The sequence below is a fragment of the Capricornis sumatraensis genome, chromosome 20 (genome assembly GCF_032405125.1).
Source record: "Capricornis sumatraensis isolate serow.1 chromosome 20, serow.2, whole genome shotgun sequence".
Classification (NCBI taxonomy): Eukaryota; Metazoa; Chordata; class Mammalia; order Artiodactyla; family Bovidae; genus Capricornis; species Capricornis sumatraensis.
Genome location: NC_091088.1, coordinates 53,671,541 through 53,692,586, shown reverse-complemented (window position 1 = coordinate 53,692,586; position 21,046 = coordinate 53,671,541). Strand labels below are relative to the sequence as shown.

The 21,046-nt window shown below is 53.6% G+C and overlaps 1 protein-coding gene across 2 annotated transcripts in view; it reads right to left on the bottom strand.

Moving 5' to 3' along the window:
• Window positions 1-21,046, bottom strand: part of RYR1 (ryanodine receptor 1) — a 126,399-nt gene that overhangs the window by 46,867 nt on the left and 58,486 nt on the right. The window contains exons 51-78 of one of the 2 annotated variants that reach the window (XM_068993321.1): window positions 20,572-20,735; window positions 20,397-20,475; window positions 20,054-20,143; window positions 19,241-19,381; window positions 18,833-18,907; window positions 18,657-18,732; window positions 17,503-17,626; window positions 17,080-17,195; window positions 15,285-15,352; window positions 15,068-15,189; window positions 14,554-14,603; window positions 14,084-14,144; window positions 13,718-13,956; window positions 12,049-12,130; window positions 11,405-11,535; window positions 10,832-11,164; window positions 9,686-9,926; window positions 8,250-8,337; window positions 8,052-8,144; window positions 7,440-7,454; window positions 6,069-6,239; window positions 4,489-4,548; window positions 4,099-4,236; window positions 3,435-3,547; window positions 3,160-3,256; window positions 2,823-2,929; window positions 706-757; window positions 496-564 (exon numbers count right to left, since the gene is read on the bottom strand). In XM_068993321.1, coding sequence (XP_068849422.1) covers window positions 496-564; window positions 706-757; window positions 2,823-2,929; window positions 3,160-3,256; window positions 3,435-3,547; window positions 4,099-4,236; window positions 4,489-4,548; window positions 6,069-6,239; window positions 7,440-7,454; window positions 8,052-8,144; window positions 8,250-8,337; window positions 9,686-9,926; window positions 10,832-11,164; window positions 11,405-11,535; window positions 12,049-12,130; window positions 13,718-13,956; window positions 14,084-14,144; window positions 14,554-14,603; window positions 15,068-15,189; window positions 15,285-15,352; window positions 17,080-17,195; window positions 17,503-17,626; window positions 18,657-18,732; window positions 18,833-18,907; window positions 19,241-19,381; window positions 20,054-20,143; window positions 20,397-20,475; window positions 20,572-20,735 — 3,195 coding nt within the window. The remainder of the gene's footprint in view (window positions 1-495; window positions 565-705; window positions 758-2,822; window positions 2,930-3,159; window positions 3,257-3,434; window positions 3,548-4,098; window positions 4,237-4,488; window positions 4,549-6,068; window positions 6,240-7,439; window positions 7,455-8,051; window positions 8,145-8,249; window positions 8,338-9,685; window positions 9,927-10,831; window positions 11,165-11,404; window positions 11,536-12,048; window positions 12,131-13,717; window positions 13,957-14,083; window positions 14,145-14,553; window positions 14,604-15,067; window positions 15,190-15,284; window positions 15,353-17,079; window positions 17,196-17,502; window positions 17,627-18,656; window positions 18,733-18,832; window positions 18,908-19,240; window positions 19,382-20,053; window positions 20,144-20,396; window positions 20,476-20,571; window positions 20,736-21,046) is intronic. The other variant, XM_068993320.1, reaches the window with a different exon arrangement.

The window sequence follows — 21,046 nt, the reverse complement described above, 5'->3', positions numbered from 1 at the left end:
GGATGGGCTCATTGCATTTACTGCTGTCTCACTATCTGGCCTTTGCTTATGCTGTGCCCCTACCTGGAACACTTTCCTCTTTTTTCTTCAACTGCCACATTTCTTTTATCCTTCTCTGCAGACATCCCTTCCTCTGAGAAGCCCTCCCTGAAGCCCTTCCCCCCAGGCTGGATCAGGTGTCTCACCACGGTCCCCATGACCCCCTGAACTTCCCTGGTTTCTCCCACCCTGACCCCACTGCTTGTGCCTCCTTCTTCCTGCCAGGACCATTTTGCCTAGCTCCCCTCATCACCACCATGGATACTCGATGCTGTTATTGTCTGCCTGATGTAGCTGTCTCCCCAGTGGACTGGCTTGGTCACGGCTGTGTACCCAACATCACCCAGCCCAGGGCTGGGCCCACAGCATTGCTCTGTGAACACACGCTGAATGAATGGGGGATGATGGAGTCAGGGTTCCCACCCCTTTCTTCTGGAACTACTTGATCCCACCTACCTCGAAGGAAACCTCAACCTCCTCTTCTTCAGCTTCGCCGTTCTCCCCTCCTTCCTCCAGGTGGCAGCTCTGGGGACGGGGCATCAGTGAGAGATGATGGTGAACAGAAAAGATATCCCAGTCCAGTCCCAGCCCTTTCAGTGGACAGGCATTGCAGCTGGGGGGCGGAGGAGGGAAGGGAACCTGCCCCAGATGGGGGCAGGGCCTCACCTTAGCCATGATATCAGCATACGCTATATACAAGTAATCTTCATCCAGTTTGCTGAGGAAGTAAGTGGGGAGACAGTCAGGACCCAGTATGGAGGAACTTCATCTTATAAGCGCCTCCAGATTTCCTTTGGAAAGTCAGTCCTCCCCATTCTCAGGCTGTGTGGCGCCAATGGGGTAGGCTCTCCATTGCCAGACTGGGCATGTGATCAAGGCTGAGCCAATTGCTACCTTCTATCTGCTTGACTACAATAATAAGTAAGAGATGGTCATGTGATCCACGCTGGTCCAATGGAATTCATTCTGGGAGTTTTGCTGAAGCTATTGATAGAAGTGCTCCTTTTCCACTGGGATTGTTGTGATGGTGTGATGGAACCCTGGAGCTTCTGGGGCTATCTTGCCACCTGACAACTGGTTGGCTCACCTGACAACTATGACTAACCACTTCCTTGCGTCTCCTCTATAATACTAATGATAGCAGAAGTAATGGCCAACACCCATTGAGTTTACTCTAGGTTGGTCTCTATTCTAAGTGTTGGTACATAATAACATTAATTCTCATAATAATCCAACTAAGTAGATATAGAGTTGACCTTTGAACAATACAGGTTTGAACTGCATGAGTCCACTTATATGTGGGGTCTTTTCCCCTCAATAAATACTACTAAAGTACTACATGATCCATGGTTGGTTGAATCCATGGATGAAGAACCATGGATATGGAGGGCCAACTATAAGGTTATACATGAATTTTTAAATGTGTGAAGGGTTAGTTCCCCTTTGTTGTTGTTCAGCCACTAAGTTGTGTCCGATTCTTAAGAGACCCCATGGACTGCAGCACACCAGGTTTCCCTGTCCTTCACTATCTTCTGGAGTTTGCTCAAATTCACATCCATTGAGTCGGCGATGCTGTTTAGCCATCTCACCCTTTGCCGCCCCCTTCTCCTTTTGTCTTCAATCTTTCCCATATCATGGTCTTTTCCAATGAGTCGGCTCTTCACATCAAGTGGTCAGAGTACTGGAGCTTCAGCTTCAGCATCAGTGCCCCTAACCCCTGCATTGTTCAAGGGTCAACAATATGACTAGTCCCATTATACAGATGAGGAAGCTGAGGCACAAATAATTTTCTTGGCCAATGTCACAAAGTCTATACTGGAATTCAAACCTGAAGAGTCTAACTCCAGAGTCACTGCTTTCCCAGAGAATAGAAAACAGAACACTTGGCTTTCCAGTCTCCCTCACAGCTGGTGGTAGCCTGATGTCAGAATTCTAGCCAACGGGCCATGTGCCTAAGCCCACCATGGAGAGCGTCCCTTGGCTAAAAAGATTTGGGTTTTCCTTAGAGGAAAGCCTTTCTCCCTTCTGTCTGACATGTAGTCATGATGTCTGGAGGTTCAGCATCCATTTTGTAGCTATGAGGCAACAGCTTAGAATGGCAGGGCAGAAATCCTGATTGAGCCTGGGTCTCTGTCAGTGTCACTATGCCACTGCCCAGCCCAGGACTCTCTATCTCCTGACTTGGTGTTCCATGAGAAAAACAAATCTCTGTGCCTCATTTCCTCATCCACACACACAAAGTTGATAATAATATCTATCTCCTAGTGTGAAGATGAAGTGAGAGGATCTCACTGTCAAGTGTTTTAACATGATGCCTGACACATGAAAAGCATTTGATAAATACTGCCTATTGTTACCGTTAGCAGCAGTGCCCTTATTACTGCTATTTATCCCCAGGACTGCCATTGGCTCATATGAAGCTTTTGTCTGAATTAGAAGTGCCCTGTTCCTCACTGTCATCTGTTGGAAATGCATCACAATATACTGACCTCACCCGTATAATATACTGCAATATACTGATTTTATGTGAACAAGACATTTTCTTCTAGAATAAGCCTAAATTGATATTGCGTGTGATGTGAACCCTTCAGAAGAGATGTCCCTGTGAAGTGCCCAGTCTGCACAGTGGTACAAGGCGACTCTGCTTGTTCCAGTTAAATGACATTAAAGGATCAGCTGTGGGTGTCCCCCCTTCCCAGGACACACGGGTTCTCTCTTGAGGAGCAAGGATTGGGGTGGGGAGAGGTAGTGGGTCCCTCCTGGGGACCCAGGAAGGGTCTCACCTCTTTTCAGTCAGGGCGGTGCGGCTGAAGTGCAGGACCAGCTGGTGCAGGGGGTCTGGCTTCTTCTCCTCCACTTCCTCCTCCTCCTCCTCCTGCTCCCCAGCTTTCTGGAGGGAGGAGTGGGGCTTTGGGTAGGGGCTTCCAGAGTCCCCACCTGTCTCCCATTAAGCCCTGCTAGACTGTTTTTATTCTCTTCTCCCACATCCTGCACCCTCCCCTGGTTCTGCCCAAGCCAGGGGCCCCTGCTCCCATACCGCTCAGTGTGAAGGGTGACCCCTGGAGGTGGGCCCCAGCCCTACCCATCTGCCCCCACACTCCCAGGCAGGCCCCAGCTCACTGAAAGGTCATCTATCATGCGGTCCTCAAAACTGTGGTCTTCCGTCAGGATCCACGCCGCCTTGTAGCTCTCCAGAAACATATTACAGGCCCGGTGCCTTCGCAGGGGAAGATTCGAGGCGTCAGCAAGATTTCCCCATGCACGTCCCTAGCCCGCCTCCCTTAACCATTTCGCAAGACCCCACTGGGTGCGCACCCCATCCTCTCTCCTCCTCACCCACCCATTCTCCAAGGAGGCTTAGGCTCCCTTCCCCCGTTGGAGGCGGGGTGTCTTACGTGGGCAGGTTGTACAGGGGGGTCATGCGGAAACAGGCGACTACTGCCCTCCGGCGCTGCTTTGACAAGAGCTTGTGCCACACGGCCTTCTTGGACTTGTAAGGGTGCTCGATCTGATGGCGGGATTATGTGTCATGGCTCCAGATTCTGCCCCTGGTCTGATTCCCACTTCCAGCTCCGAATGAAAATGCCTATCTGTGCCCAGTCCAAATTCAGGACGATTCCCACAGGGCCGAAGGAACCCTCTGGCTCCGCCAATAGAGTCAAAGTTCTGACCTATTCTCGGCTTGCAGACCAATTAGTTCCCTCATAGGCCCCGCCCACGGACTCAGGACCGCCCCCTTAGGCCCCGCCCCAATCTCAAGACCCGCCCAAGGTCTTGCCCACAGAGTCAAGGCGTCTCCACCGGGCCTGACTCTCAGACCCAGAGTTCTGCCCCGGCGTCCCTAGGCCCAAGATTGCGCACCAGGTCTGATTCCCATATCAAACCCTCCATTCTAAGTCTCGTTGTAAAATTCTAGGCCCATCACCTACAAAAGATTCAAGACCCGCCCCTTGCCCCGCCCAGAGGCCCGCGGTTCACTCTCAGGCCCCGCCCACAGGCTCAAGGCCCGCCCCAGGCCCCGCCCAGAGACCAAGTTTTGACCACTCAGCAGTAAGACACCTGCTCCAAATGGTAGAGCACGGCGGACACTTCCTGGACTCTGCGCACGATTTTCTCCGGATCGTCAGCGTCCTCCTCGCGGCCCGGGAGGCCCCGGTACAGGGCCATCTGCCAGCGCAGAGAAGGGGAGCCTTCGACCTGAGAGGAGGAAGATGGTCCGGCATGAGGCCTCTCCCCTGCGCGCTCCCTCCTCCCTCAGCCGGGCTTCTCGGAGGGCCCCGCCCCCGCCCCACGATTCAATGCCACGATGATTCACTGAGGGATTGAGTATGAGTTAAGGTCCTTCTTTCGATGCCTGGCACCGATGTAAAGGCTCAAAAGCTGGCTGTGGCTGTTGCTATTATCCTGACGCGCCCCTTTCAGTTGCAGACTGAGGAGGCAGAGGCGTACCTTTCCCTGAAGGTGAAGGTTGTTTTGCAGATATTCCCGGACCTCCTCATCTGTGTCTTTCTGGAGAGACAAGCCAGGCTGGGTCACTCCGGAGGGCCCAGCATCCTCCTTGTCCTACAACCCTCTCCCCTCTAGCCCCACCACCCCAAGATCCAAGAGAGGATTCAAGAGAAATGAAAAGGATCCAGAGGTCAGGAATGGTCAGAGAGGAGTCCGAGTGGCCACTGAAGGCACCTTGAAGAATCAGGATTAGAGGGGCCTCGTTGGGGTATGAGAGGAGGTAGGGGTTGACATGAAGATATCCTCAAAGGTCAGAAAAGGAGGTCAGAAGAGGGTCAGAGTGGGGCTGGGAGTAAGTGGGAGATGGGCAGGGGTTTTTTGAAAATCAGAGGTAGGTGAGGGGGATTATAAGAGACAGCAAGGTCATCAGAGGTCAAGAGGGTCAGGCAAATCACTTGTCATTGGTGGGATTCACAGAGACTAAAGGAAGAATCAGTAGGGTGGGGGTTCTTTAGGATCCCAGGAGAGGGGGTGCTCAAGAACCAAGTTAAGGGGTCAGAAGGGCCCAGGAGGGGTCTTTGGGATTTCAGCAGGCCTCAACAGGTCCAGCAGACCTCAACAGGTCCTAGGAAAAGCTTGAGGTCCTGAGGGAAGGAGGCTTTAGGGTTCTGGGAAAGGAAATGCTTGTGATATCGGTGGAGAATCAGTGGTCTTCAGGGTCCTGGGGATTAGTAGATCCTCAGGGTGCTTAGCAGGGTCCTGGGGGAGGTTCTAAGGGTCTTGGGGCAGGATCCTGGGAGGACTTCTTGGATCCCTGAGGCTGAAAAGGATCTAGGGGGGAGTTCCCATATAATGGATAAAAGGGGCCCCAGGAGCCTCTTTGGGGTCCCAGAGGGCTTAGAAGGGGTCTCAGTCTCTCTCTGAGCCTAGGGAAGAAGTCATTAGGATCCTGGAGGCTAGTTAGGGTCACAGGGTGCTCACTGGGCCCCTAAGAGTCTTTGGGGCTCCGTTGGGTGTTAACAGACTCCAAGGGGAGAGATCCACAGGGTCCTGAGGAAAAGAGAGAGTGAGGTGGAGAGCCCAGTGGGAATCCAGAGGTTCAAAGGAGGGCCAGTGGGATCATGAGGGGCTCTGTGGGTCCCAAGGGACTTGGCCAGGTCCTGGCAGAGGACTTGGAGGAGTCTCAAGGGGGCTTAAGGTGCCTCAGGTGGGATTCTCAGGATTCTGGCAGAGGTGGGATTGGTGTTCAGTGGGGTTCCTGAAGGTCTGATGTGGTCTTTGGGTCCTAGGGGGATCTTAGTGGCCTTCCTGGGTTCTAGGGGGTCCCAGTTAGGGTCCTTAGGATCCAGAGCTCTGACAACATCCCAAGTGGGGCCCTCAGCATCCTGTGGGAAGGTTCAGGGCATTCTAGAGGGCCCAGTGAGCCCTCAGGGTCCTGGAGAAGGACTCAGGAGGGTCCTAGGGAAGGCCCCTGGGGGATCACGGGGGTTTAGTAGGGGTGCTGAGTGGGGTGCTGAGTGGGGCTCAGTAGGGTGCTGAGTTGGACCCTGGCAGTTCCCAGAAAGGGGCTGAGCAGGCACCAGGGCATAGCGGGTCTTGGCCAGTGTGATGAGCTCCTGGTCAGTGGGGGCACACATGTTCAGGCCGATGGGCAGCATCTTCTTGAGCGTGGCCACAATCAGCGACGTCTGCACGGAGTACCGGTCACCCCGGCGCTTCTTCTTGGTGCGTTCCTGGTCCGAGCCACCCGACTGTGGGAACACGGGGCTCAGTGCCAGTTTGAGTCCCAGCCTGACCTCTGCCCCAGTCCCAACCTGCCACCACTGTCCACACTCCAGCCCCTCACCTGAATGTTAGGCAGACCCTCCCTGATCCCAGAGCCTGCCTCAGTTTGCACCCCAGACCTTGCTGATCTTTCATTTCAGACCCTGAGCCCTGACCCCAGAGTCTCACGGACCAAAGCTTCTATCCCAGATTCCCAGCTTCTATCCCAAATCCTTCCAGATTTCCCCCAATTCCAGGGTTCCACAACCTCTGGATTCTTCTCCCAGAATCCCCTCAGAACTTTCACTAGGACACCCCTCCTGCCCCTACAATACACCTACAACCCCCACCTCAGAGCCCCAGACAGAGTTCCTGAAAATGAAATGAAGATGTAGAACAGGGAAGAGTACCAAGAGACAAGAGAAGTGGAAAGAAAGAGATCGAGAGAGGGACTGAGAGACTAAGATGAACAAGGAGACAGGAAGACAGAAGATACAAGAGAGAAGACAGGTCCAGAAAGATCTGGAAGCAGAAACACGGGGCACAGAGTCCCACAGCCATGTTCTGGAGCCTTGGGTGCAGACCCACGGCCAGGGCCACCCCAGTCATGCCAATGAAAAGCCCCAGTGGCAAGCTTCAGCCAGAGCCATATCCACACCGGCTCGTGATACAGAGTGTGACCCGTGTGCCAGCACATGCGGTGTCTCACTGGGTCCTCACAGAGCTCTGGGGCCGGGGGCCACCGACCATACGCCTTCTAAGGCTCAAAAGGGTAAGACACTTGACCAACATCACACCGCCAAGAAGCAGGATTCTAACCTGAGTCGGTCTAATTCCCAAGTCCAGGCCTTAAACCCAACCATGCACGTGCCTTTTGCACCCCCATTCCCATTCCCTGGAACCTCAGTCCACGATGCTTTGAAGCTTTGGGGAAAGCTGAGAGGAGAGTTTTTTTTGTTTGTTTTAATAAAAGTTAAAAAAAACAACTACCAACAGTTGAGGGTCGGGAAGGGAACAGTTAGTGGGAGGAGGGGTGGAGCAAGAGAGGATGGGGCTGAAAGCCAAGGCTGAGAGGCAAGGAACAGGGGAAGGGTTTTCTGGAGGCAAAGCAGAGGCTGGGGTTGGGGGCGGGTGGGTAGAGGGTATTAGCCAAGAGCCATGCAGAAGGTCCCAGACGTGGGGCTGACCTGTACATCTCCCGCCTGCTGCATCAGGGTGCAGACAGAGACAAGAAGTGTTACCCCAGTCCCTCCAAGAACCCCAGGGCCCCTCCAAGTCTGCCCTAGCCCAGCTCCCCTGCCCCACCCTGACGTGTATCCCCCAGCCGGGGAATTCCAGACCTTGCTGAGGGTGGTGGGTTTGTCCTTTTGACCTTGCCCTTTAGAGGGCAGTTCAGGGAAGGCTAAGGGGAGAGGGAAGGAGGTGGGGATGTGGAATAAAGGAATAGGAGGAAAGAAGTGGGAGAGGTGAGAGGAGGAAATTGGGGGAGGAGGAGGAGGTGGGGAGGGTGGAGCAAGACGAGGTGCTGGGTGATGGGGAGGAGAGAGCAGGTAGGGAGGAGGGAGGAGATGGAGAAAGAAGAGGGAAATGGGGGAGGAGGAAAAACAGGAGGAAGGGGATGGAGCTGAGAGAAGGGGGAGGTGGGGAGGAAGGGGGGTGGGGAAGGAGCTGCTGTGAGGGCTTCAGGGAAGTGACCAGGACGAGGAGGGCGGGCAGGATGAGGAGGGCTCAGCTAGGAAGCCCGAGGCTGTTCCCCCTTCCCTCCCGGCTAAGTCCTCCTCCCAGAGCACAGTACCCACCTTGGCCATTTTGCTCTTGTTGTCGGCCGTCAGAAATGACATGTTGTTGATCTCATTCTGGACCACAAAGTTCTGCTCCTCGCGCTTAAAGTTCTGGTGGGGGAGGCGGTGTTGGGGATCAGACAGGGTGGGGGAGGGCCTCTTTGGGAAGCAGCTGCTCGGGTTCCAGAGAGGAGGGGCGCGTGGGTGGGGACTCACGTGGGACTTGGACCAGTAGATGAAGATCTCGGCCACCATCCTGAACAGCTCCTCCGCGCTGGGGTTGGGCTCGGTCAGCCAGTGTGCCCTGGGCAGGCAGGGGAAGGGGCTGGTGAAGGATGAGGGCAGGGACCCCCAGGGAAGGGGGCAGCAGGGAGACATCTCAGGGGAGGGCACCCAGAGACTCGAACGGGAGAGCGAGAGCTTTCTAGGGTAATCTGGCCATTCAGATGATTTAAAAATTATAAATGACAATTTCTGAAAATTTTGTCTCTAACCTTTTTTATTGAAGTATAACATATGTATAAAGTGTCCAGTGAACACATTTGGTTTGGGTAACCACCACCCAAGTCAAGAAATAGAACACTTCTAGGGACTTGCCTGGTGGTCCAGTGGCTAAGACTCCATGCTCCCAATGCAGAAAGCCTGGGTTCAATCCCTGGTCAGGGAACTAGACCCCATATGCCACAATTAAAGATCCTGTATGCCACAACTATGACCAACACACCCAAATAAATAAATAATTTTTTTTTTAAAAAGAACATTTCCAGTCCCCAGAAGTAACCTTGTGCCCCCATCCTCTTCTTGAAAGATATCCTTATCCTGGCTTCCAGACCATGAATTATCTTTGTTCTTGAACGTTACATAAAAAGATGATATGATATGTACTCTATTTAAAATTTTCTGGTTTCTTTCATTCAACCTGATGTTTGTGAGATTCACGCTACAACAATCTGTTCAATTTCATACTGTGTTGAATATACCTCGCTTTACTCGTCCAGACTTTTCGACCCAGCACTCCTACTTCTAGGAATCTGTCCTGCAGCAATACCCATTCATGTGCACAAAGATGAGCACGCAAGGATACATAGAGCATGCATGCTGCTACGTGTTTCTGCTCCCGGGACAGACATAGCTAATCAATCCATGAGCCCTTTCTTACAAAGCCCTGGTACAACCTTAACATCTTTTCCAACCAAGATGGAACTTGGAGTTGAAACCTGTTCAAGCCCTGGATCTGGCTGCACCTAAGACTTCATAATACTTTAAATGGTGCCTCTGATTTCAGGGAGATGTTTTAGCAATTGATTGATATCTGAGCTTGCCCTTTACAAAGACTCATGTTTCTGGGGCAAATTAGGCTGGCAAGGTCTGGATGGAGACCAGTGATGGAGGAAGGAAATACGGCTCCTTCTGGCTAACACTGCAACCTTCACAGGGCCTCAGATTCAGGAGGTTTAAAGGAGCAGAAGGGGAGCAAACAAAGGCTGGCTTCTATTGGTCCATAAGCAACAGGGGCTGGGGGTCAGGAGGTGGGGTGGGATGAAGTGGGAATTGCAAGTATATAGCAAGTCGGAGGCCAGAGGTCAGAAGGAGTCCAGGGAAGCCAGAGGCCAGGCTGGGGGTGTGTGGGGGACAGTTGGGGACATGCTAACCTGTTGTTGTCCACGTAGCGGATGAGCAGCGGGTAGAGGGCGTACAGATCCCGGCAGAGCACAGAGAACTCATCCCGCACCAGGAGCTCGCCCTCCTCGGCCTCCGCCTTGGCCTCCAGGCGCAGCTGCTCCTCCTCGGCCACCACCTTCCCCGCCCGCTTGCGCAGCCGCCCGATGGTGGGGATGAAGTGAGAGTGCAGGAGCTCCGGCCGGGCTCGGCTCACGATGGGCTGGGCAAACACTGCAGGAGTAGACGGGGTGCATGGGCTGCTGGCCGGCTGCTGACTCCAGCACCTCATCTATGACCTCTGATCCCACCCCTGACCTCTGTTCCCATCCCTGACTTCCAACCTGTACCTCTGATCTAGAAACTAACATTGAACCCAGCCTGACCCTCATGTCTGACCCTAGTATCGGCTTACGATCCCATGCCTGACCTCTGACTGTGACCTCTGACATAGCTCCTGAATCTTCATCCCACCCACCATAACCTTTGACCTGAAACTGTGACCCTCTAGCCTGACACAGGTCCTTAACCTCTGACCCCAACAAGTGAATCCTAACCTGATACCCTATCCTAGCCCATGACATCTCACTCCAGTCTTTAACCTCTGACCTGGTCTTACGCAGATGGAGCTCACCACATGATTTCTGACCAACACCTCTGGCTTCTTACCTTCTCTGGCCTCTGACTCTGGCCTCTGACCCCAGCTCTGATCTCTAGCTTAGCCCTGATCCCAAACTTAACCCCTGACATGGAACTTATGAACCAGGAATCCCATTTCTTGACCTTGGGCTCAGAACCCTAAATGTCCATATCAGGGACCCCCATGTTTGACCTGGTTCTCTGACCCTTTGCATAAGGAACTCAGCCTTCTGACTCAGCTCCTAACCCTTTCCAAGGCTCCAGAAATTCCAAATCCAGCCTGGAAGATTCCTAGGATCCATGCATCCATCTCGGACTCTATGACCCTGAGATTCAGGCTCCTGGGAATGATCTCTGGCCTTGGGATCCCGAGAAAACCGAGATCTGACTCCTCCCCATTCCCAGAAAACCACAGACCCTGAGATCTCCCTGAGATCCAGGGACCCGAGTCCCAGGACACTGGCCCCAGTTCTCTGGACCTGCGCGCTCGCCAGACCCACCAGCCAGCCGCTTCATCCAGGTGGCCTCGTCAATGCCCAGGTTGTTGACGATGATTCTTAGGATGTTCCCCAGCAGCGAGTTGAGGTGGTCGGAGGTGACGGCTGTGCAGGGTGGAGGGGCCCCGGCAGGTAGGGCGGGTGGGGGTGCCTCGGGCCCGCGCTCCCACCAGCGGGGCAGGTAACTGCACAGCATGGGCAGCGTGATCTCGATGACGTGAGGCATCTCTGTGTAGCGGGCGCCCGACTCAGCCAGCCCCCCGATGTCGGCCATGAGCCGCTCCAGCACTGGGATGTCAGGACACATCTCCTCCACACTGTTGGGGAGCCCCAGGACTGGGGTACAGGGTGGGGGTCAGGGCATGCCAACTCCTCATGCCCCAACCTCAGTGTCCATACTACAAACTGGTGTCCCCATAAACTCTGGGGTTCCCCAATCTGAAGCACCCACAAGCCGGGGAATCCTCAACACCTCAGGGCCCAGACTGGACCCCACTACCTTCACAATGGGTCTCCTTGGACCCCGTGTGGGCAGAAGACAACCCTTGCCAGCTGCCCCAGCCCCACCCCACTTACTGGCCCGCTCCCGGGGAGACTTGGTGGTGTACACTGAGCAGGCATTGTATTCATTCAGCTGTGGCTCCAGGAACGCCACTGGCATGGCCGCTGCCAGGCGGGCCAGGCACTCTCCCAGGGCTGGCCGCAATCTGGAAGAGAAGGCTGTACTTAGCTTCCAAGCCCCCTCTGCCCAGTCCTGGATCCCAGTCCCGTCCTCCACAGACATGCCTCTTCCAGAACCCTTAGGAGCAGAGCTGCCATTCACCAGTGGCCACCGATGTAGCCATTTCCCTGGGTTTCCTGAATGTCCTCTTGCTCCATTGGTGATCTGGGCTCAGGAGAGCCCATTTGAGCACTGCCAGCCGCCCTCTCCAGTTCCCCCCAGCATGCCTGGCTGCCTTGGGCCACCAGAGTTACTGCGTGCCCCCTGCCAGCGGAGAATAACCTAGCATCCTTGTGCCAAGGGCCTGTGACCACCTTCACTGGCCTTCCTCTGAGCGCTCTCACGTGGCCACACTGAGGAACTGCAGTTGCCACCGTGCGCATGTCTTCTGAAGACAAACCATCTCCCAGCTTTTCACTCACTCCCATCTTCTCCTGAGCCCTCACGTCCCTGAGCCCCGATAGTCCCCACCCCAGCTCCAAACTATCTCTTGCCTTACTTTTCCACGTAAGGGTTCCTGGTGGTCCCCAGAGAGTAGATACTGCACAGTGTTCGGTAGCAAGAGACCTGGACGTCATCCACTGAGTGGGGGAGGAAGGGTGGGGTTAGGGTTAGTCCGGTCCCCCCCAACCCCCTCCCTTGTCTCCAAATGACAGAGGAAGAGCAGGGGCCGTAGAACCAGCCTGCAATTTACTAGTTTTGGCCTCAGTTTCCCTCTCTGTAAAATGTGGATAAATATAGTATTTTCCTTATGGAGTTGCTATGAAGATTAAAGAATACTCGGAAAATATTATTAATTATACTACTTAATTAATATAATTATAATTAATACTCGGAAAGCAATTGGGATAGGGCACACAGCAGACATTCAATAAAGGCTAATTGCTCTTTCCTTGGAGAAGGGTCATGGATCTCTTTGATGATAATGCTGGACACTGTCTCCAGAATATGCAAACAGACATCCAATCCTGACTTCAATCTCAGTTATCCACACACGCCCCAGGAGGCCAGGTTAAGAACCTCATCAACTTCCTAAATGTCATGAGGGGGCAGGGGGACTGTTCTAGATTGAAAAGAGGTGACAGAGACATGACAACCAAATGCAGTGAGAGAAACCTCGCTGGATTCTGAGTTAGAAAACAAATCAGAGACATTTTGAGGGTAATGGGGAAATCTAACCATGGTCAGGTTAAGAGTGATACTGAAGTTGTGGTTACAGGAGGAAAGGTTCTGCAGCATCTAGGTGTTGCAGGCTGGCTATTTAGGGATGAGGTGGCACCGTGTGTGCAGCTCATATTCAAGAGCTCAACAAAAAGTCTGGAGATACCTTCATCATAAGCGGCAGTGGTTCAGTTGCTAAGTCGTGTCCAACGCTTTTTCAACCCCATGGACTGTAGCCCACCAGGCTCCTCTGCCCCTGGGATTCTTCAGGCAAGAATACTGGAGTGGGTTGCCATTTCCTTCTCCAGGGGATCTTCCCAACCCAGGAATCGAACCCATGTCTCCTACACTGGCAGGCAGATTCTTTACCGCCGAGCCACCTGGGAAGCTACACTCAAAGTGAAAGGTAAAACAAAGGGACAGCTAAGCCCGAGCACCTCACCTAGAGACAAGCCCGGGTGCTGCAAGGAAGACCCAGTGTGCATGTGTGTGCTAAGCTGTTTCAGTCGTGTCTGACTCCTTGTGACCCTACGGACTGCAGCCTGCCGCGCTCCTCTGTCCATGGGACCCTTCAGGCAAGAATACTGGAGTGGGTTGCCATGCCCTCCTCCAGGGGATCTTCCCGACACAGGGATCGAACCCGCATCTCTTATGTCTCCTGCATTGGCCAGTGGGTCCTTTACCACTAGCGCCACCTGGGAAGCCAATATAGCCAAAAGTAAATAAATAAGTAAATATGTTTTTTAAAAGAAATATACATGTAACTTGCTCAAGCTACAGTGAAGGAGGGTCTTTTGTTAGATCTGTGGAATGAATATTCTGACTAACTCATTTTGTTCCCTACCAATTTACTGAACCGAATGCACGCTTTGCTTACAGCAATGAAACCTCTCAATAAACGTAACACTGAAACACTCGCAGACTCTACCAGGCACACTGGGGTGGATGGTGTTGGTGGAACTGACACCCCCCGCCCCACCCCGGCCCCTGGGATCAGCAGCCCTTACGGATAACATCGTCTCCGAACTGATGCTGGGCGATGTGCTGGAAGAGGGTGGTGAGGACCGGCAGCAGGGCCACGGTGGTGTAGGCGAGGTTCTGGCCCACGCCCTTCACCTGCGTGCGCGCCTGCGACACCTTGCCGAGCCGCAGGTTCTCCACCATCTTCTCAATGTCCTCCGAGGCACTCTCAAAGAAGGAACGGAGGCCAGCCTTCACGATCTCAGGGCCAGACTTCATCACGGTCCTAGGAGGGAAGTGGGGGCATTCTGCAATCTGAGATTCGAGACTGCAGAGAGTCCAGGAGAACAGGGGCTGGGGGCGGCGGGGGGCGGGGGTAGAATGGGAGTGGGCACTGTGACCCATGGCCCCACCTGGCATCCAGGGAGCGTGCCAGGATGTGAAGACAGTTGACCACAGCTGGGGCATCCGTGCCTGGGGGAGCAAGGTGGGCCTGGGTGAAGGAAGGGTTATGACGACAGCACCTCCCTCTTCACCCACCTCAACTCATCTCTCTCCGCCCACCCTGCCCCCCCTCCATAGGCCCCTGTCCTTTCCTCATCCTGTGACCCCTCTGCCGGTCCCTCCCGGACCCCAGCCCTGACCTCTGGGCCATCACTGTCTGGTGAGGAGTCTGGGAACTCCAAGGTGGCAGAACCCAGGACTCTCCCAGTCACTGTCCCATCCCCAGGACTACCCACTCCATGTCCAAGTCCAGAGGAAGAACCGTGAAGGTTGTTCAGATTAAGGCGTGAACCTGGGCCATATCTCTTCAGGGTGAGGTTGTGAAGAGGCGAAGAGAGGGAAGATCGGGGAGAAGGGCTTGGGGAGCAGACCTACTCACCAAAGAGAGAGACTCGGTGACGGACAAGAGCCGCAAGCTTGCAGAAGAGGCTGAAGAAAGAGAAAGGAACAGGACGGGGGAAACGGGGAGCGAGGACAAGCAGGGGACACAATTAGAGGCGGAGAGACAGGGAAGACAGGGAGGGAGGGACAGAGCCAGGAGGAGAAAGGATGATGGGGGAGAAAATGAAGGAGACAGAGGGATGGGGAGCGGCAGAGAGATGAACCAGCTAGAGTGTCGCAAGCAGTAACGGGGATGCTGGGGTTGGGGAGGCTGATCTGCCTTTCTGATAGGATGACCGATTCATCCCAGTCTGCCTGAAAGTCCCGTATCCTGGGGGGCATACCGGGACAGTTTGTCACCATAGCCCTTCAATCACCTCTGCAGGTAGACTGATCAGTGCCCAGCACCCAGGACAGAGCCTTTAAAGTCCAAGGCTGGGAGAAAAGGACCCAGGATTACAACACCATGAGGTCAGGGGTCTGAGTCAGAAGTCCTGGGGGAGGGGGCGCACCTGGTGATCATTTCCTTCTCCTTGTTGGAGGCGTGGCCACCGCTGCCCAGCACTTTGGCTGGGGTGGACAGGAAATAGAGGCAGTGGTTGGTGAAGTACTGGTTGATCAAAGGGAGCAGGATCTGGGGGCATGGGGAAGAGATGAAGGGGACTGGGTGGAGGGCGAGGAAAGCCCACCAGTCCCCAGCCTCCTTCAGCTTCTGTGGCCACCTCTCACCTTGGCAAAGAATTTAATCTCCTGTTCGTGAGGGGACTTTTCCACTCGTCCACTGCTGACCACGGCCTCTGGTGGGGGAAGGCAAATAGGGGTCATGGTGGCTTCAAGTCTAGGGAACTCAGGGTTTTCTGATGGGGCAGACTGACGGTATGACAGGAGATAAGCTCCTGGTATGAAGTCACTGCTGTCGGCTTTGAGGTAAACCTCTCTTCCCTGTTTTCATCTGATCCCAACTCCTTGATCAATCCCTTCCTGATGCTGAAAATGGAGAGAAGGACAAACTGGAATGGGGTAAGGCCATTCCCCCTCCTCACCTGGCACTGAATAAATATGGAATGAATGAATGAAAAAAGAAGTCAGTGTAGACAGGAAGAAAAGAATTTGTGATAGGTGAGGGGGGGGGAATTTTAAAAGCTAAATTTAGCCTTTTTTTGGCTGCAGTGCATGGCAGGTGGCATCGTAGTTCCCTGACCAGGATTAAACTCGTGCCCCCTGCACTGGAAGCATGGAGTCTTAGCCACTAGACTGCCAGGGAAGTCCCCTAGATTTAACTTTAAAGTAGAAATCCGTTTCAATCATCATCATCATAGTGATAATAATAATTCATATTATTAAAATACTACTACTGAAATAATAATAAAATAATGCTTAATTACTAAACACTTGCTATGTCTCTGACACTGTGAGAAAAGTCCTTGTAAAATCTCCTCCCAACATGGGAGGCCTGGCTGGTCCTTTGACCCCATTTTACAGATGAGGAAACTGAAGTGCAACAGCTTACTTCAGGTCACTTAGCAAATAAGGGACAGAACCACTGCTGGTTACAGTGAACAGAATCCCCATTTCACAGATGAGGAAAGTGAAGTTCGGGAGGAAAGGGAATTTCCAGGAGGGCGTGCAGTACAGGGATCCCATTCGCATGGGATTTGGGGTGAGATGTGTGAGTGAACCCTGCTGGGCCTTTCACTTAGCTGAAGGGAATTTGGGGGTCCCGGGGTGGCTCTCTGGGGGAAGCTGGGATTACAGGGGCCCCACTTGTGACTCTTAGTGACATATAAGAGGCATCTGCAAGACATCTCAACAGCCTCAGCCTTCAAACTAGGCCCAGAATCTCCCAGTTCTAATTCTCTTTTGCTCCTGACCCCCCACAGGCAGTCAGAGGGAACCTGTGAACACCCAAAGCAGACCAGGGTCCTCTCCTGCTTAGACTGCTCGCAGGGCACCATCTCACTCAGAGGAACAAGCCACAGTCCTAACCATGGCGCAAAGCCTGGTGTGACCTGTCTGTCACCGTTCTGACCCCATTTCCCCTCATTCTCCCCCCCACCCCACCCACCCCACTCTGCTTCAGCCACACAGACCTCCTAATACATCTGCAACCTCTGCACGGGCTGATCCTCTGCCTAATTTACTCTCCCCAGATGACCAGTAGCTCTCCCTAGCTTCCTGGAACATTCTATTTACAATTACAACCGGCCCACACTCCCAGCCCTTTTTACCTGGCTCTAGTGTATTCCTCTCCCCATAACACTAATCACTTTCTAACACACTAAGTGATCACGTTATTTCCAACGTTAATTGTCTGAATCCACCGCGGGAATGTATCCACCACCGGAATGTAAGTTGCCGAGGACGGGGATCTTTATCTTGTTCATCGTCCTATTCTCAATCCCTAGAACAACGTCTAGCTCAATGACTCAACGGGGAGGGCGCGGGGACGGGGACAGAAATGCATGAACTGAGTCCTTGGATGAAACTGCAGCCAAGGCGGGCACAAGGAGGGAATTCTTCGTACCCAGGTGGGCGATAAACTCCTGAGATATGTCCATCCAGCGCAGCAACTGCTGCAGGAAGCCGAAGGCGAACCGTTTCTCAATGGAAGACGTGTCCAGTTCCATGTCCTTAAGACCTCTGCGTGCAGGCGGAGCGAGGGGTCAGCTCAGACCGAGATCAACGGTATTTCCCGCCTCTTTCCAGTTTCCCCTGGACTCCTCCAGGAGACACCTTCGTTTTCCAGGCCCCACCCTTCTTAGACTCCTCCCCTCTGGCCCTGCCTCCGCCCACAGGCCGCACCCCTCTGATCCCTCCCCAGCCCCACCCTATCAGCTTCCTCTCTCTGGCTCCGCCTCCGCTATTTAGGATTCGCCTCTGCCAGCTTATACTGGGGTTCCGCGCATAATCCCTACCGCTCCCCGACCCGGCTTTCCAGCCCTCTTGCCTGGTGACCGCGTAGCCGTTCATCTGCAGGAACTTCAACAGCTCCTGGGCCTTCTCCCGATCTCGTGCCTTCTCCTTGGCCGTGAGCGTGTCGTAGGGAACCAGCAGGGGATGGGTCCCACCGCCTGGGACAGCGAAGACCAGAAATTAGGGGCGTTGGTAGGAGGGGGAACCCAAATCTCTCCTTGACGTGGTTCCTGAAGTTGAAAGTGTGCATACCTAACATTGCTTTCAGATGCTCCCCACAGCCTCCCCACAGCCCTACGGGAGTAAACACTGTGACTCTCCTCACTGTAGAGACGCAGAAAAAGCTGGCTTAAAACTCAACATTCAGAAAACGTAGATCATGGTATCCAGTCCCATCACTTCATGGCAAATAGATGGGGAAACAATGGAAACGGTGACAGACTTTATTTTCTTGGGCTCCAAAATCACTGCAGATGGTGACTGCAGCCATGAAATTAAAATATGCTTGCTCCTTGGAAGAAAAGCTATGACAAACCTAGACAGCATATTAAAAAGCAGAGACATTACTTTGCAACAAAGGTCCATCTAGTCAAAGCTGTTTTTTCCAGTAGTCATGTATGGATGTGAGAGTTGGACTATAAAGAAAGCTGAGCGCTGAAGAATTGATACTTTTGAACTGTGGTGTTGGAGAAGACTCTTGACAGTCCCTTGGACTGCAAGGAGATCCAACCAGTCCATCCTAAAAGAAATCAGTCCTGAGTATTCATTGGAAGGACTGATGCTGAAGCTGGAACTCCAGTACTGATGTGATGGCCACCTGATGTGAAGAACTGACTCATCAGAAAAGACCCTGATGCTGGGAAAGGTTGAAGGAAAGAGGAGAAGGGGACTACAGAGGATGAGATGGTTGGATGGCATCACCAACTCAATGGACATGAGTTTGAGTAAGCTCTGGGAGTTGGTGATGGATAAAGAAGCCTGGTGTGCTGCAGTCCATGGGGTCGCAAAGAGTTGGACACGACTGAGCGACTGAACTGAACTGAGAGACACAGAAAGGAAGGTTCAATGAGAGTGAAAGCAATCGTTCAAAGTCACGCAACTCTAACCCAGGCCCTTAGGACTCCGGAGCCTGTGACTAGGGGAACTGCAGAGAAGGGGAGTCTGTGCGGGTGGGGTGGGTGCCCTCACCCTTGGCTTCCAGCTCCTGCTTCTTTTTGCGTCCCCATGTGTTGTGGTAATTTTCCGCCAGTTGTTCCGCCATGGCCTAGGAGTGGATGCAAAGGGGTCAAGGCCCACATTCAGAGGATGTTCTCCTCTAGCCACAGACACCTCCACGTTCCCAAATAAAGGGCCAGAAGACTCACTTGCAGCTCCCGAGACAGGGTAACTCCACTGAGATCGGGGGGTTGTGGGTTGTAGCCTTCTCTTGCATCATAGGTCTGGGGTGACAGGGGAGGGGGGGGCTTGATTGGTTCACAGGAAGCCCAGGCCCCAACCCAATTCATCCCCTCCTCTGCCACCTTTCCTTAAAGGCCTGCCTCTAAGCCACCCTCTGCTCTTCTGCCCTTTGCAGTTTTTCAGGCTCCAGATCTTTTAGCCGGCACCCCGCTCCTGGCCTCCCCCGCTACCGCTGACCCCACTTCCTTCCCTTGGCCCTTTTCCCTCTCTGGACCCCACATCCTACCTGGCCCCACCCCTCCTGGCCCCACCCCTTCTCCTAGCCGCTCTCCACCCCGTCATGACCCCATCCCCTGCCCCAGCCCCGCCTCCACCTGGGCGCTTTGGGATATCTTCCGGGTTTTCTTCTTCTCCGTCTTCTCCTCCTCACCCTCCCTGGCCTTCTCTATCGTCCATTCCCAGGCAATCATGGCCTTCAAGGACTCCTTTATGGGCCAGCGGTAAATCTCTTTGTCCTGGGGTGCACAGGAGGGAGTGGAGTTAATGGAATGGGGTGAGAGGGAGGGGGAGGTAGGACCTCCTGGCTCAGCCTCATTGGCCTCCAGGGTCCCAAGAAGGGGAAAACCCTGACAATATGTCTAAGTGGTCCAGTCCGAATTCAAAACCAAGTCTCTTACCTGCCCTGTAACACAGGCTCCCAAACAAGCTCTCATTATCCCATTCTACACATGAGACTCAGAGAAGTTAAGTTGTATGGTCAAGGAATCAAACCTAGTCCCTCTGACTGTTTCTAAAAGAAGGGACACGAGGAGTCTGTGATCAATGGGAGGCAGTCAGGTTTGCCAGAAGGCAAAGTCCATGGAGCCGACTCATTAGAAAAGACCCTGATGCTGGGAAAGATTGAGGATAGGAGAAGAAGGGGGCTACAGAGGAGGAGATGGTTGGATGGCATCACTGATTCAATGGCCATGAGTTTGAGCAAGTTTGAGATAGTGAAGGACAGGGAAGCCTGGCATGCTGCAGTTCACAGGGTCCTAAAGAACTGGACACAAATGAGCGGCTGAACAACAGAAGTCCATGGGTGAGGAACTCGAATCCACAGATCCAGCTAGATCCAAACCTATGAAGCTGCCTCCTCGAAGCCCCCAATTTTGCACCCCCAACTTTGGGCCCCAAGGTTTGGTCACCTTCTCTGAAAAGGTCTTGTAGGGCCTCAGCATGGGATGGGTCTTGAGTTCCTCATCTATGTTCTCCCCATAGGACCAGTTGTTCTGGATCTGAAGGATGAGATGGGACAGGTAGGGACAGTGTCACTATGGAGTTGAGGGTGGGAGCAGGATGAGGGGTGGACACCAGCCTGGGGGACACTGAAGGGGAGCCCTGGAGGGGCTGAGGGCTCCAGGAGGAGTTATGGGTCTCAGGGAAATCTGGGGCCCTCTAGGAGGATCTGGGTCTGGGGGAAAGCTGGGGTCTTGAGGAAGGTGGGCAAGGGTGGGGAATTCCTGGGGAGGGGAGGACCCTGATGCCAACCTTGTCGAAGGCCCACTTCTCGTGTGTGTACTCGGCAAACTTGTTAATGAAGGAGTCCAGCTTCTCTGGGATGATCACACTATTGGGGGGATGGGGTCAGCAGATGTTGGATCTGGCCCTTTCTTCCATCTCTGAAACCTCCTTCCCCCAGCCCCCCACCGCCTGCAGGCCTCACTTGAGGGTCTCCACAGGCCGAGGATCAAAGTTGCCTTCAGCATCCACCGTGGCCTTTTTCTCAGCCTTGGATGAGTATGAGGCATCCACGTAGTCTGGGGGCAGGGCCCCTGCGATGGCACACAGGCAGGGCATAGCCATGCGGTACAACTCTTGATCATATTTCTGTGGAATGTGAGGAGGGCGGGGTGGGTCACTGCAGGCCTGGCTGAGCCTTCCAATTCTGGGGCCCCAGGACTTCAAATTCACCCCTCCAATAATCAATCCTCTTTCTTAAGCCCTCAGACCTGAAGTATGGTCTCACTCTAAAACTCAAACCTCAGACCCACCTGGGCTCTCAAAGCACCCCTAATTAATACTCTCCAAGCCCCCAAACTAGAGTCCCCCATCCCCTCTTCCATGATATTCAAACCAGAGACCCAACTCATAGATCCTCCTAGATCCAGACCTGCAGAACTGCTTCCCTCCCTGAACCC